Raw genomic sequence first — 16,964 nt, 5'->3', positions numbered from 1 at the left:
TACAGGCCTGCTTTTTTAACTGTGAAAGCATCGTATTTCTTTTTAATTTTAAAGAGGATGAAAATTTGGCTCTCCGACTGGCGATATGCTCCAAGGAACCTATTGTATTGTAGATTCAGATCAGTTGTATTTATACGTTATGTTATATGCGGATACAGCAAAAATGTTAGGTTTGAACAAGCAGTAAAAAGTATCAGGTATCAGTTTAAGATTTTTTACTACGAAACGTATGACATATCACGAAACAACTGGGGCAATGTTGCTGTTCTGCTCAGACAAGCGAATATTCATTTCATGATTTAGGCTACATGCATTATGTCCATGTAATTTATAACTCGGAATCAAGACCAGTTTTTATATACATTTCTTTTCCACGATTAAACACAAGCAAACAACACATTCATGGTATAAACTTCAGGTGAAGCTAGTGAGCGAAAAACGTTCGTGAGAGAACAGAAAAGGAGGTTTCAAGGCAAGAGTTATTGGAACTGACACACTGTGTTTCAATAGGGGTTGAAGGAAAGGAGTGGGGGTAACAAATTACTGTGTGCAATCAGGAAAAAGCAATCAGCACGCTCACATATAAATTACCTCCCCACACCTCCGCCTGCCAACTCTGGGGTCTCTTACAGACCCCAACGGTGAAAAGAAACATGGTGGAAGAAAATGAGAATGGGAAGGGGGATGGATTGATCTTCCGCAGCACTGTGACGTGGGAGGAGAACTGCCACCCTTGCAGAACGTACAAACTCATCAGGGATAAGCCTCGACACTCGTTTATCGTAATTAAGAAGGACATTGGGTGGCTTGAACGCTGTTCCTTCTGCTGCCTGTCATTTCTGTCTTATCTCAAATTGCTTTCTTTTTTATTATTATTATAAATGGGAAACGTACGATGAAATGTTATTGGTTCATATCAGTTGTCTGCTTGTAATGAAAGGGTGAGTTCAGTTAGAAGGACTAATATTGAATTCATGATTACCTGAATGACAGTTGAGTCAGTAGTTCCCGTCACGATGTTCGTCCACATGCACTTTATGTAAGTAGGCCTAAGTAACTTCTTGTAATAAAGGCAACTCACACTAGCACAGTGGCTGGTCACCTGTAGCATCAGGGGAATGGCGGGTGGCTTTAACTGGCTCCCAGACTAGGGAGTGATGGGAGCTGAGCATCCTGCTTCGGCTGCCTTTACATTTACCACCACGTCCCGTTATTTTTAAATAAACTAGGGAAAGAATAAGAGGTGAAGAAAACTGTAAAACGAGGTGATTCATAAATGGAACTCTTTGCCAGACATTATTAGCATGAGCAGATCAAGGAGGGTAAACCGGATACTAAGCATGCACACAAATTTTCGTGGGAAGAACTGAAGAAATGTAACTACTTGGAAGGCTTAGGGCTAGACATGAGAATAATATTAAAACAGATCTTAATAGAAACAAGATTGGAGAGTGGGGACACGATTAATCTAGCTCAAGGTAAGGAGGTTCTGAAGGACTATGTTCCGTACAGTTAGAGACTTCTGGGAATAGCTTTTAGTTTCCTTTCCGGAGATAAAAATATTTTATCTGACCTGGTCGGTCTGTTACAGTGCCTTATGCGCAAACATGCTGGAACTTATGCGAATGTGAGCATATTATTCACAAAGTAGCCAGCTTTTGTAACGAGTACTTGTGAAAGAAACAGAATGGGACATGTCATAAAACCGTCTTAAAATATTGCGTTTGGAGTTAGTATCTGCGAACAAGGAAGTTTAAGGGTAAAATAAGTCCGTCTCCTTGAGATAATCGACAAATGAGTCTCACCTCTTTCGTAATTTTCTTGCTTTTTTTTGGAATGGTTTGTCTATTTCCAACTCCATCGGTTGTTATTGTGTATATGTATGCGTTATGTATTATGAGGAATGTTATTTACCAGGGGCACGCTGTAGCGTATTTGGTTGAGGCACTATGCTACAAGATGTAAGGTCGTGGGTTCCATTCCCGGTAAGGTCATTGGACTTTTTCAGTTGAGAAAATCCTTCCAGCTGCACTATGATCCTAGGGTCGACTCAGCCTCTAACAGTAATGAGTACCAGGAATCTTTCTGGGGAGTTAAGGGCGGCCGGCGCGTAAGTCTGACAACCTAACCGCCATCTGTGAGCCGATTGTCTAGAAAATGTGGGAGCCTCGACCTCTCACACCCCCATGGGCCTTCACGGCCTATTACAGGGATAGCTTTACCTTTTAATTAACGTGTTTATTGATATGCTATGAATAAAGATAGACGAATGTGTGATTGACTTCGCAAATTTCTGAGCATCTAAATAAGCAGGGCAATTAATTGAGTAAAAATAAAAGTAAAGTAAAGCTAACCCTGTAACAGGCAGTGAAAACCCATAGGATTGTGAGACGTTGAGGGTCCCACATTATCTAAGAAAATCGGCTCAAAGATGGCGGTAAGGTTGTCAGCCTTACGCCCTCGCCGCGCTTTACTCCCCCGGAAAATTGTTTAATTAATTGCTGGTACTCATTTCTGTTAGAGGCTGAGTCGACCCCAGGGCCTTGTGCGGCCGGAAAGGGTTAGGTCAATTGAAAAAAATCCAGTGACCTCATCGGGACTTGAACCCGCGACCTTCCGGCTTGTAACATTAGTGCCTCAACCAACTACGCTACACTCAATTGAGACTGTACAGTATATTTATTTGTCTTAGAGTATCATGTGTCTTTGGTGCATGAATGTCATTCTTATGGCATATACAGTGTTGGTTCTCAATTCTTAGCTGCTTTCTTCTTTATACTTCTCAATAATGTACACTCAGACAGTTTTTTGCGCCAATTTCCATTAATAACTGTAAATTTCGATTAAAGTCCCCGAAAGAATGTGAACTTGTTAACTCTAAATCCAGTTACTACACCAGAACAGCTGTAACTGAAAGTCAGATTTGTATAAAATTTACTAAGCGTCTTTTTATGAATATGTTTGTATTTTATATATTTATTCCTCTTTTACCGAAATTAAGATTCCTAAAACAATTCTTAACTTCAGAATCATCATTTAGGACTTGTTAAACAGAACTTTTTATTCTTGAAGTGTTGAAATTTTGCAGTTCGGTGAGGATCCTTCTACGTAAAGGAGGGTTCTTGGACAGGTATAAGGAATGGGTATGTTGGAATTGGATGGAGGGTGCAAGTTGTTACTTGGTTTTGGACTGAATCTGGGGGCTGAAGGGAGGGGCGAATCTAAAAGCCAACCCTATGCCCGGGGATCCCATCAGCTGAAAAACCTTTAACCTACTATCTCTGTCTTTGTCACTCGGTTGCCATGGTAACCATGAAGAATTCTTTCTCATCCCTCTCTAGTCGGCCATTCACTCTATTGTTCAACGCATTTCAGCCATGTTGGAGCCCGGATTCTCTCTGTAGACCTATGAGTACGTGCAAGTGCTAGCATGAGTGGTCTGGATTTCCGAATCACACTTACGTACGCTGTCCTGTTCCTCCACCCCTCCCCATTAGCACCGCTTTTTCACATCTCTGTGTCTGACATGCAGCAAATATTTTTGTGGAACATGCAACTCTTTCGATTTTTATGTAATTGTAAATCCGCAGTAATGTTATAAGGGAGGGTTTCCAGAATATCGTGAGAGTTACGATCAGTACTATTTGAAATTATTTGGGCAGTTTTCAATACGCGAATGATGCTTTTCTCCTTACATGCGCCTACATTTCGTAAGGTACTATACCGTATTTACGCATGTATAGGCCGCACATTTTTTGCCAAAAGTTCAAGATGAAAACTGTGGTGCGGCTTATATTCGAAATATTCGAAATCATACTTAATTTAAAAAAATATATATTCATAATTAGTAATACAGGGTGTTCTCCTGAAATAATATTCCAAGAAAATTATTTTTTCTATAATTTCTGTCTGAAAATTGTGCTGCGGCCTATACACGCACGCGGCCTATACATGCGTAAATACGGTATTTATTCCGTTATTGTTTTATATTTCTGTAGGAAAGAAGGTTGGACGTATAAAATATATTTACTGTGTAAAAATATTATCTTTAAATTCCTTATAGAAACGAAGAGAAAGTTCCGCACTCAGTCAAGACTAAAGCGATTTTCTTAGCTTCCTAAATCCCAGTGCCTAATATATATATACCCGATTTGATATTCACAATCTTTGCAGTATCGAACTTTCCAAAAATGTGCTATACTAATAAAACCCACATCTTGACTCGCGAAAGCGGGAGATTGCCGTCATATTTTCATATAATCTCATCTCGCTGAACTCTGCACTAGCAAAGTGTGATTCGCAAACTGCAGGGGCTTCTCTGCCTAAACCTTGCTTTAAAATATCTCATATGCACAGCTTACATAGAGTAAATGGGACCTTAGCCTTGTCTCATTATAACCGATAACGTTAATTTAGGTTAGAGAATGGCTTTGGATGGCAAATACCGGAGTTGTGAAAGGTACAGTCCCCGCACTTTGCCTGTAGGTACCTAAACATTCAAAGGAACGTATTTCAGTTGTTCCCTTACTGCAACGTAGCAGCTTTCTTTCGACTTCGTAGCTGACCTCCATTCCACGTGGGTACTGATGATTTCTCCTTGCTTGGTGCTGATTTTAAGCTTGATGAGCAGACAGTTTGCCTTTGGATTGCCCACACACCATGCGTTACACCCAGCCAGTAGTATCCGGCAATTGCGTGCACATCCGCAGAGTAATCGGAGTTTTCCTGAACGTGCCTGTAACAGCGTTGAACTGTTGACAGTTATGCTGAAGATTGAAACAGCTGAAGTTTCTCTTTTTAATTAAATTCAAAACACACGTGTCCAGTATCTGGCATAGTCTGTCTTTAGTTCCGGTCTATAGTATTTTATTTTTATTTTCATTTTACCAAACACCTAATGGGTTAAATGTGTATTTTATGGCTTTGTCACGCTCTTGTTCCTTTTATGTTGTTGCTTTTTTGTAATAGGCACTTTTATTGCTTTGGAGACACTTCTGTCCGCTGCTGACGCAAGTGAATGCGACCTCACAGAACATCCACAGAAATCCCCATGGCATTTCTTTGGTGAAAGTTTCGAAAGACTATCACGTTTTAAGGGTTGTATTTTTCAGCTTGAAATATAGCATTTTGGGATGGGGGACTGTAAAAATATTTAGGGAAAAGGGTAAAGGTATTTTTCGTTTTGTCTTTTTCCTGCTTTCACTTTTTGCCTGTTGGTGCCAATGTGAAAGAGTTGGAAAAGCGTATAAAATTGTAGGGGTTTGTTACTGAACAACGGTTCGGTTCTGTAACTTGTGTTGCCAGAGAGAGGAACAGATTTCTGTTCTTTTTCATTCCATATTTTGTTCCTATAAGGGTGAGCTCTACTGACTGGATCGCAAACCTTTTATGCAACAAACAGACGTTGAAGATTAAAATCTTAAATACGTTTGTTCTTGCTTATAGATTTATGGAAGAAACTCATATCATTATATTGTCGCTAAATTTGGTGCACTGTAGGCCCTGTTCTACCTTCCTTCGTGTTTAGTGGGATCTGTAACCGAAATTCGAATTCAATTTATGTTGTACATTGTTATGAAGAAGTCATAATTTTCGTCGTAATTTAAACAGGAGATTCCACTCTAAATCCTAAATCCAGTATTTCGTTTTACGCATGTCATTAAACGTGTATTTTACCCTTCATTTACTCGTATATTTGCGTACTTTCAGGCTGTTGAAGAGGAACAGTCTGTTTTGTAAACACCATGTGCGGACACTGTTTATTGTTGATTTTATATTCCAATAACTTTCTATTTATTTGAACACTGTAACAGATGAGGGACGCCTGCTTCCTTTTCAGGCCATGGGATATTGTTATTTCTGCATCTTCCCATATTGCGTTTGGTACTGAACTGGCTGGAAACATTTCTGATACCGCTGGGGCACTTCAACAGTTTACACGTTTTCTTAACTTCCCTTAATCCTCCTTATAAATTACTTTGACAGTTTATTTAATTAAGATGTACCCCTAATAATTCCTTACCCTAATACCATTCTTTTAACAATGTGTAGACTGACAGGAGTCATGTTATTCACGCGTGAGAAGAGTATAGCTACATCAAGGTCGTAGCTAGTTCTATTTTAAATTCGATTCAGACTCAGGTGGATAAATATGTGTCCTTGTACTAACAGAATATTCAAAAGCATCCTCGTCACATCTGCAGCGCAAACTGCCTGTGTCATTGCATTCCGAGACGAATGCGAAGTTCCGGAATTCATCTTACCACCAACATTCGAAATGCATTCTGCAACCCACAGCAGACTGAAAAGGAGGTTTATAACCGTTTACTTGCTTGGCTGTCATGTGATATTCTCTCAGGAAGTCTCAGAGCAAAGTTCGGAAGGAAGGATTTGCCCAGACTCTACAGTTCCGCTCTGTACGCATAAAGACGAGCTCTAAATATAGAAAACATTGAAATCCTTCAGGAGGACACTGATAAAGGTTAATTTGTCCTTGTGCTTAATTAAGCATCACATCATAAGACCGCATCAGGGAGCTGAGGTGAGTGGTCAAGTTCACGCTCCGGCCACTTTACCCCCGGAAGAGCACTCGCTGCCCATTAGGTGCGAGACGGTGTGGGTCCCAGAGCCGTTCTTGACGCTATGGAGGAAGGATCCACTTTCCCTTGTAGGGAATCGAACCCCAATTGTCCTGCTGTCCAGCTCCTAGCCCGTCGCTGTACCGACTGAGCCATGCCGGCTACTAAAACAACGTTGTTTGAATATAAACGATGCGTACCTTACTGGCTCAGAAGAAACGCGTGGAATAGCCTTCAAGGAAAAAGAAACAAAAGTTATTTCAAAACCGGTTGTGTGAAAATAAACTTTGCCAAAATCGCCAGTTTCTGAGAGTAAGAGCAGTTCATGCCGGAGATCAGACTTTAGGTTATTGACTTTACTTGGGTACTGTCAGTTTTTTGGAATATGGAAGTTTGAGTGAATTCATTATTGCGACTTGAGTCCTAGCTGGGTCACTTTAGGGCATTGTTTCTCAACCGCCGGGCCGCGGTACTTTAGGGTGTATAGGTTATATTTAAAGCTTTAAGATGTCTGTGTAGGCCTGTGCACTAAACATAATGCTCAACAAATATGGTAGAGAAACGACAATATCCATAATGCATATTGTTTTATGAAATATAAATGTTAAAAGTATTGAATACAATTTTCGTACTTAAATTCTTGTTACGAAATTAGTTAAACTTCAGCAGTCAGGTTATGTCTGTGCTGCCCATCAGCATGGTGAAGTCACCGTAATTCTGAGAGGCTCCCAATTTCGGATAGCGTGGTTCTCAGGAAGTAAGGACAGCGCTGCGGTGGTGGCCACAGGCACTTACACTTCCTATCCAAACAATTTCTCTGGAGCGGCAGAACAAACATTGAAGCAGCAGTGTTGCTTTGCTGTCTCTGTGTGTTTCTGCCGATTCTGATGTAATATTTAGGTTTCGAAAGAGTACTCGAGCTTTAAATTGCACATTTATATGAAATTACACACATTATAACATGTATATAATGTGTTTCCATTGCTTCCAAAAGCTTCAATTCCCCGTTATGCTGCCGTGTTTGCATTGGCACTGGGTTCCCTACCTTCGGATACTTATTAATATGGTTGCGACTTTGGAGTATCCGAAATTAGGAACCTTGTTTTATGTAGTCTTCGTGTTTTATTCATTCTTAGGTGGCTGTTACTGAAAGAATGGAATGAAGAGCAAACTCCATGTGAAGTGCAGTGCAGGCTGTAAAAGACGTACTTATGCTAGTACTGCACTTGATAGGCCGTCGAATTTGAATTGTAACTCGAAAGTGTTTTCTTCATATGAGGTGTTAACTTCTGTTGAAAACAATGCGATTATTTTGCACATATTCATGCAATTAATATTTTTAAACATTACTGTTTCTTCTTTATGTACTGTAAATCCTTTTTTCCATTGTTCCTTCTATTTTATTATGCTTTTTATTAAATACGTTTCTTAAAAAATTGTTACCTGTCCGAAATAAGGGAACAACCCTATTCGAAATTGGGTTATCATTTACTCAGACCCCCCCGCCGTACAAGTTTCTGGCTTTTGTTAAGTACTGATTCTCATGCTAGACATATTAAGTTACATGAACGCTACAAAGTACTAAAGATTAACGATTATATCAATAAAAAATTGATCCTGCCTTAAGTATTCGAAATATGGTGCCTTTGCTGCATTATTTCGAACATTTGCGAAGTTATGAACATTATTTACCACAGCACCGTAGACAGAAATGTAAAATATCTGTCCACTTTTACCATACTTACTGTAATGTGTAGAAACGCATATAAGTTCAAAATATCCTTGCAAACCAGTTATGACAAAGTAAACCTACTGGAGTCAAATTTAATATTGGAACCTGCAATAAGTAGTTTCCTCCAACTGCATTATTTCCTTCCCAACCTTCTTTTAGGATTTCTTTGCCCAAAAATGACTTTAGAAAAAATTTAACTTGAATGTCAAATAAAAATACACGCATTTTCATGATTCCTACATCTTCTAAGGTATTTACAACTAAATGTTGCTGATTACATAACTTCACTAATATATTGCATGAATTTTTTAATATTCGTTTGTTCATGTTGTTTTAGAATTGTATGTCTTTATCATGGAGCAATTCTGTCTCTGTGTAGCAACATTAGTATACCAAATGCTGACAGCAGCAAGAGGAGCGTGAGAGGCACTTGTGCTTTGGTTAATATATCAACCTCGAGACATTTTCTCAAAGAACGTTATCTCTATTGTGCAACACCGCGAGTTGCTTTTCCAGAATTTCTAAAATTCATAGATTTCTTATTCAGATGGATTCAGTGTGTCCTCCAAGGGCTATAAAATATGTGTATCGAGAATGGTTCAGGGGAAGGGTTATCTGTCCATCCGTAGTTACAGATGGGAATTAATAACATTTCCTTTGAAATATGAACAGACTTGATACTGGTCCAATATACCTGTATATCTATGATATGTATACAGTGGCCGTCTTGTAGTGCACTCAGTTTCACCTGTCACTTCACAACATGTTTCGGCAACATAGTTCCATCATCAGGTGTCCCAGTTACGTCAATCTATTGCATTGCCTGCCCTCATATATTTTCACAACACCATTTAAAAATTATTTAAAAAGTCCGTATTTGTCAATTGTGATAAATTTACACTCGCTAAAACTTGTTAAGATAATTCATCTTATTTGTCTTAATTAAAACTTGCATGTGGTTCGTTCACTACGGGGTCGTTTTTCTTATTTTCTGTGTAAACCACGTCTTGTGATGTGTCTTCCCTTCTTAGCTGCGAGTGTTTATACGGACTTTTTAAATACTTTTTGAATGGTGTTGTGAAAATATATGAGGGCAGGCAATGCAATAGATTGACGTAATTGGGACACCTGATGATGGCACTATGTTGCCGAAACATGTTGTGAAGTGACAGGTGAAATTGAGTGCACTACAAGACGGCCACTGTATACATATAATGGATGAAAATCAGTGCAACAGGACGCTAAAATATAAGAACACCTGTATATGGCTAAACGATGCACGTATGTTGGTTGGTTAACACGTAGTTATAAATAAAACAGAAAATGGCATGAAGTTTTGCTTGAGTAAGTATTGATGTCTCCATCTTTACCGAAGAAATTTCCTGTAAATAGATGCACGTCTTAGTGAATACTTTTTTTCCGCCACTTTAATATATATATATATATATATATATATGCACGCCCCTCCAAAAACTTCCCAGTCATTATGGTTAAATATTTTTGAGGAAGTTTGTTTTTAGCAATTCCCATTTGAAATTTCAACGCGTTGGACGTTTCGGAAGAACATATCTCCTTAATCTTCAGAGCCGACGAATAAGCGGAGCAAAAAACATGCAGAAGCAGATGGAAAGCTTGGCTTATTTTTCGGTCCTGGAAATGGAGGCGTTATGTTCCAGCGAAACGTTCGGATCTCCCAAAACTACGTCTCACAACTGAGTCAGTAGTCAGTGCCGTGAAAACTTCAATCGCGTGAAGCTCGGCACACGTTTTGGTTAGGCAGTATCAAGAGGATATCACTTGACTGATATGAAGGTAGATTGGAGTGTGGCGCGTGACGTGTAACGCTGATCTTACGAAATACATTTTCGGAAAGCTAACCAGATTGACATTCCATATGTTAAGTGCCGGACTTGTGCAGAAATTGTGACAAACAATCAGCTTCATAAGAACAAGGGGATTTTCTGACGCGAATAGCAAGATGCTGCTCTATAGAACTTGTTGGTTACTATGACATGAATTTCCGAACACTTCAGAATTTTTTATAAAATTAAACATTACTCCGTGTCGGGTCGGTAGACTTTTCTACGTCTGTCTCATATAGTAGGCTGAACGGCCGGGGTTCAAATCCCGGCAGGGGCAAGATTTTCTCTCCTGCGTAAATGTAAAGACTAGCTCCGAGGCTTACCTAGCCTCCTATCCAGTGGTTACCGGGGGCTCTTTCCCTTGGGACAAACAGCCGAAGAGTGAAGCTGATCACTCATCTCCATTCAGTGCCGAGGTTAAGAATTCTGTAGCTATACCTCCATTCCCCCGATGTCTTCATGGCATAATGGTTAATTACTTAAGTACAGGGAGAACTTTACCTTTTTTTGGTGTTGCTTCTTACAATTCCGAGATATCGTCATTGCAATTTGCTTAATAATAATAATAATAATAATAATAATAATATGCTACAAGTTTGTTTCAGTCACTTTTTTTGGATCCATTGTATGGTTGAAGGAGAGGGTGTATTGCTGAAGGGTACCATAGTTTTCCGGGATCCCTGTTCTACACTAAAGTTACGTCTTTGAGTTCATTTCGTTGTACGACATTTCACGATTTTGCTTTACTTTCATTTTTTCACAGAAATTGCACAGTCTTAAACAATGTTCCCTCTAAATTCTATGTTATTGGATGGCCATATCTTGGTGTTCAGGTGATCACTAAAGTGTAAGTCATGTACAGAGTGTGAAGCTACAAACAAGCCTTCACATCAGCAGTTCCCAGTACAGGTACATCTGCAGCACATCAGATTCTGCGTTTCTTCATCAATAAATGCCTTATTGTATTTCTTGTTGTTGACAGGTCCGAATGGCTGTCCCAGGCGCCGTGGTCGGCAGACCTACACACGTTTCCAAACATTAGAACTGGAGAAGGAATTTCACTTTAACCACTATTTGACCAGAAGGCGAAGAATTGAGATAGCTCATGCTCTTTGCCTGACAGAACGACAGATTAAAATCTGGTTCCAAAATCGAAGAATGAAGTTGAAGAAAGAACTTCGAGCCGTGAAGGAAATCAATGAGCAAGCCAGAAGAGAGAGGGAAGAACAAGACAGACTAAAACAGCAGCAACAAGAAAAGCAACAGAAACATGAGCAGCAGCAACAACAGCAGCAACAGCAGCAGCATCACAGTATCAGCCATCACCACCATGAGCAGCACAAACTTGGATTGGATAAGACCACCGGAGCAGATCTTCTGAAGGCAGTGGCGAAAGTGCCAACATAAAGAAATGCCAGACAAGCACAGTACTTCCTTCCGCATATATAAACTGTTGTAGGTCACATGTGTTACTGCGTTGACTGTTCCTTTTAATTGTGATCCAAATGTTCTAGAAAATCAGTATCACAGCTCCATGGGTTCTATTCCAGGTTTTAAGTTTCGGGATTTATATGTGATGTGAATTGACGAAATTATTTTGGGTTTTTCAAGAATTCTATTTCAATCCGATGCCGAAAGTTAGAGAACGTTGTTGTGGATTCACTTATGTTACTATACATTAATTCCTACGATGAATGCAGTGTGACAGAGAGTTAAGTTTCAATGGTATTAAAAGTTAGCACTTCGTAGCGGTTTCAAGAAATTCAAACCATGCATGATAACTTTAGGTAGAGTGGTGAGCATGTGAAGCAGCGTCATGGCATGCTATAATGTATGACATGGAATGTTAATCGAAGTGATTTCATTGAACAGTTTAGAAACACGTCAATTTGAACGAAAGGTTTCCCACGGCAAGAAGTATGTTGACTGTTTTGTAATGGGACTTTTTATGTTAAGCCAGGTGTGGAAAATGTGATGGGTGTTAATTTACTGTGATACTTGCTAAGTGAAGCCTGGATCGAGGATTTTGCAGCTCAAACACCTTTCCCTGTGTTGATTAAATCGTGTTAAAATGAGATGGAATTTGAAATTACTCCTGCCAGGACTGTGGATCGATCAAGGAATACATAATATTATGAACGAAGAACTCGTTGACACAGAATAGTCCCGCAGCTGCAACTGAATGTGCTGTAGAGGGTATACTTGACATGCCATAAGTTATAATTTGAGAGAGATGAAATACACTGTTCCACGAAATACTTTATATTTATCGCGTTTTCAAAGCTACTTTTTACCAGAATACCGAAGTGTGGGATGCATTTCCTTGTAATTTTCGCAGATCAAGACAACTGAGTCCACACAAAGCTGTTTCGGAATTATGGTAAAATTTTCGATATTATATAATTTGACTTGCTCATTACGTTTAATTAATTTACAACGTTGATTTTAATTAACAAGTGTTGGTATTTCAGAATAATTAAATTTATAAGCAGTGTTATGTCATACCTTTTTAATATTGCATTTTGTACATACATTAATTGTTCTAATTGTGTTCATGTTGGAAGTTCTTTAAGTACATTTGTTTTAACTGTTGATCTAGAATCCTCTAAATGCTGACTATTATAATAACTGATTCGTTAGTCCTCTGCAGAATAGTGAATGTCATTGAGTTCAGTTCTTAAGGAGATGTATACATGTAGATTTTCCAACAGTTTTGTATGCTTCTTGCATCGGTTGTTTATGGATTTTAGGACTACCGTTTTCCATTGCGTTTATACTTATAAGAGGAAATTATTTCCAGTTTCTTTTCTGTTTTGTTAAGTTTTTATTCGTGTAAAGTATTGCATTATAATCATGTTTACATTTTAATTATTAATTATTAACACATGATGTACAGTCATTACAGTCTTAGCGGATTTTTATAATTTAAAGTTGGTATACGCGTTTCAGCAAAGTTCTGAAATTAAATTTCCACATGGCGATTAAAATTACTCATTTCTTAGGTAAGAGGTCGTATTAGCCCTTTTCATTCAAACTACTATAGCAATGTATTACAGAAAAGCAAACCATTTCACTGACTGAAGTCCATTTAAGCAAAGTAATCACCAAAAGTCACAGCCATACTAAAGATTCTTTACATTATGGCGAGACTCGTAAGCATGTGCAATATGGTATTCTCTCATACATGAAGCACCATATCCCCTTTCTCTGCGGGAAGTTGGCTTTGTTGTTCGGGACCCTGTAAGAGTGTAGACGCCAGTTTTAGAACTGCAGAGATCTTATCACTTCAGTCCATTTTATCTGAGTACACTACAAATCTAAGAATTTTTTTTTTTTCAGATTCAATAGCTCCGTGATCTCCACTATTTATTTTACATCAGACGAAAATGAAAGAGCGCTATACGATTACAGTTTATATATTATAGCCTAAATTGTTGTGTTTTAAATAGTAAATACAGTTGACTTTAAAATTTTTATTTAAAAATTTTGCCGGGGATGGTGCAAACAGATGTAATAACTGACATTCTTAATAAACGTCAAAGACAAACCGATTTATAGACAGTCTCAAGCATGTGAATAAAGTAATAGACTCGAGTACAGATTTACTAGAGTACATTATACGTAATTTGGTGTCAGGGTAGGTCGTTTCACCGTATAGACGTGTTTAAAAATAAAACAAATACAAAAATTAGATGCAAGGATTTCAAAACATAACAAGTTAAATGCAATTTTTGCCTCAACAGTTTTATATCTGTTGTGTTGAGTAATGTATCATAGCTTGTACGGTGTTGTGAAACTGTTCTATGTGTCTAGGTAGCTGAAACCCGTGTAACTGGTGTGTGTATGGAAGCAATGTACAGTTCATTAGCTAGGCATTTCCTTCATCCTTAAGATAATTGTAATAACCTTCATCCTCCAGCATTTAAGGTGGTGGATCGAATTTTCAACAATCTGTTGGATCCTATATTAGGATCCAGAATCATAAATAATATTATCTCATATTGTTACAGTATTGTTTAAGTCTTGTTGTGTAGCAAGTATTTGAACAAACCCACATTACGCCCTTACTGAAATGTCGATTTGAATACTGGGGCTAACAGACCGTCTGAATGAATTGTTTTGGGTCGTTTGAACATTTTTAGGAGAAGGTTGTGTTTTAGTTGTTTAAAAAATGACACTTTAATATTATTTAATTTTACCTAATAATTACAGCATTTCTTGTCAGCTAAATATGTGCGCCCTCATATATACATACTGTAAATGTGTAAAATAGATTCCAATTTGCAAATAACCTATGGATCTTTGGATGAAAAATGCAAAATTTAAAAATATGATACCGCGTTTGAATGAAGACAATGCAGCGGTTACTAAGCCAGCATTGTCACCATAACCACGACAGATGACACAGCTAAGGGATGAGATATTCTGAGAATGGGTATTCATAGTGACTTAACAGAATACGAGTTGCTGTCTGTCTGTGGCAGACATATGGGTAAAATTTTTCGCATGTTACAAACGTTTTAATTGTGCCTGTTAAGAATCAAAACCCCCAGTCTGTGGGCACATGAAAACCTTTGACTTCGTAACATAAAACCAGAACATTAACTGTTGATGTAGTACGTAAAGGTGTATAGAATATTTGTTAGTACTAAAATATTGGACCTCTAAGACTTTCTGTTAGTGTGTATTTCTCGGTTATTACAAAATAAAAGCCGTACTTGATTGTGGTAGGCTGAAAGCATAAAATGCATGATGAAAACTGAATTGTTATCCCTTCATTTAAGTGACTCTTTAATTTACATAGTCAGGAGGTAAGTTCAAAAACTGAAACGGTAAGGGTAAGGGACAGTTTCTGTCTGTGCTGAAACCTTTCAATTGGACGACATTTCTCTTTACACTTCTTCCGAAATAACAGTCACTTAATGCCTTCCAAGTCATGAATCATATTACTGTATAGTGCAATAAATGGGGACCGACAGGTCACAACCAAGTCCTCTTAAATTGCAGCTTCGGTTAAATTGTAGGACTATTTCTTCTGACTTTTTTTCGGTTTAATTAGTAATACAGATTCGGCTAGAATTGCTCTTCGTTTCGGAGTTTATTATCAATCATTTCGTAAAATTTGTTAGAACTTGGAGTTACTGATATCACAGCTTACATAGTTCTGGCCTATGTAACAAGGAAGTTAATGCACAAAGGGTTCTGGCCTAGTAGTTTGTGTTTTTTTGGGTTGCTCTAAATTATTACGAGACAGTATTGTAACCTTACTAAAAATGAAGTGAATGTCCAGAATTTTGAAGCACACTTTTCCTAATCGTCAGTGGAGACAAGCCGCCGGCTTCCCACCTCGGCGGCGCAGGTTCGATCTCAGGCCAGATCAAGTCATGTGGTATTTGTGGTGGACAAAGTGACACTGGGGCAGGTTTTCTTCTAATTGAAATTCTCATGACACCAACTGCTTCATACTCGTCTGTCGTCGGGGGCTCTTACAATAGGCCAATTGGCAGCCGACACGAACCAACTGGAGTGTCTCGCCCCACTTCATGAAATACAAAAAAATTAGAGGCTAGTGAAGGAACCCAGGAATTCCTCAGCATGAAGTAATTGTGCAGAAGTTGCGGACTGGCAGCCACAATATCCGGCTGTATAAGTTAGGCCAATGTGGGGCATTAAGTCTCAAACTTGTCTGTGAAGGCATATCTCAACGTGTGTGGTGAAACTGCGTGGTCGGCTTTACACTCTAGCTAACAAGGCCTGCCAAATATATTCGTGTATGGAGCAGGCTCTGCATTTTCTGAAAGCAATAGAGAGCAACAAGCTGTTTCACGCGCACGAAAATAATTACACGTATGGCAGTGTTCTGGACAGCATTTCAATTCTTTTAGCAAATTCATTTATTTGCTTGTTTTACACTTAGATTACTTATTTCAAACAGAATCACTTCAGTGACGCGAAACATCTGTTCGTTAGTTGTTGCTATTTTACGCATTTACATGACGTGTTCACACAAAATTTCACGCCCCGCGAGACTTGTTATGGTCATCCCATTTAAAATAAATCCGAATCCTTACTGTACATCTCGTACTCTGCTTCTGTTTCATGTTGTTGATTCGAAATGAAAAGCCACGTACTTAACAGGATATTGGAGTACAAGAACCATTCTACCGAGCTGTTATATCCAATGCATTGAAATCGTTTGCAGCCCCACACGTCACTTTCTGTGATGCAGACTCAAAGAGCGCATGTTTTTCTTCAAAGTGGGAAGACACGAACTTGATACATTTTACGAACGCGGATTTTATTACAGTGTTAATACGTGTATTATACACTTGACACTGGTCGCATCTTATGCCTGATTTCTTTCGCGCTCCTCATAGGCAAACCTTCACCCAGTGTATTCATGTATTTATAAGTACTTCTGGAAGAAAGGCTGCATAATGAGGAGCTTCATAACTTGTACTCTTCCCCAAATATAATTAGAATGATCAAGTCAAGGAGGATGAGATGGACAGGGCTTGTAGCACGAATGGGGGAGAGGAGGACTGCATATAGGATATTGGTTCAAGAGCCGGAAGGAAGGAGACCATTGGTAAGACCAAGGCGTAGGAAGGTTGACAATATTAAAATTGATCTTAGAGAGATAGAAAGAGACGGTATGTATTGGATTAATCTGGCTCAGGATATGGACAAGTAAAGGGATCTTGTGAACACGGTAATAAACCTTTGGGTTCCATAAATGCTAGGAAGTTCTTGAGTAGCTGCACAGTTGGTAGCTTCTCAAGAAGGGCTCAG

The 16,964-nt window shown here is 38.7% G+C and overlaps 1 protein-coding gene across 1 annotated transcript in view; it reads left to right on the top strand.

Moving 5' to 3' along the window:
* Positions 1 to 16,676, top strand: part of LOC111862001 (homeobox protein abdominal-A homolog) — a 215,183-nt gene extending 198,507 nt beyond the window's left edge. The window contains exon 4 of the mRNA XM_023847026.2: positions 11,155 to 16,676. Coding sequence (XP_023702794.1) covers positions 11,155 to 11,579 — 425 coding nt within the window. The 3' untranslated portion in view covers positions 11,580 to 16,676. The remainder of the gene's footprint in view (positions 1 to 11,154) is intronic.
* The last annotated feature ends 288 nt before the right edge of the window (positions 16,677 to 16,964 follow it).

This window comes from Cryptotermes secundus, unplaced genomic scaffold (genome assembly GCF_002891405.2).
Source record: "Cryptotermes secundus unplaced genomic scaffold, Csec_1.0 scaffold180, whole genome shotgun sequence".
In the NCBI taxonomy this organism is placed as follows: Eukaryota; Metazoa; Arthropoda; class Insecta; order Blattodea; family Kalotermitidae; genus Cryptotermes; species Cryptotermes secundus.
This window is presented reverse-complemented; position numbering and strand designations above follow the sequence as displayed.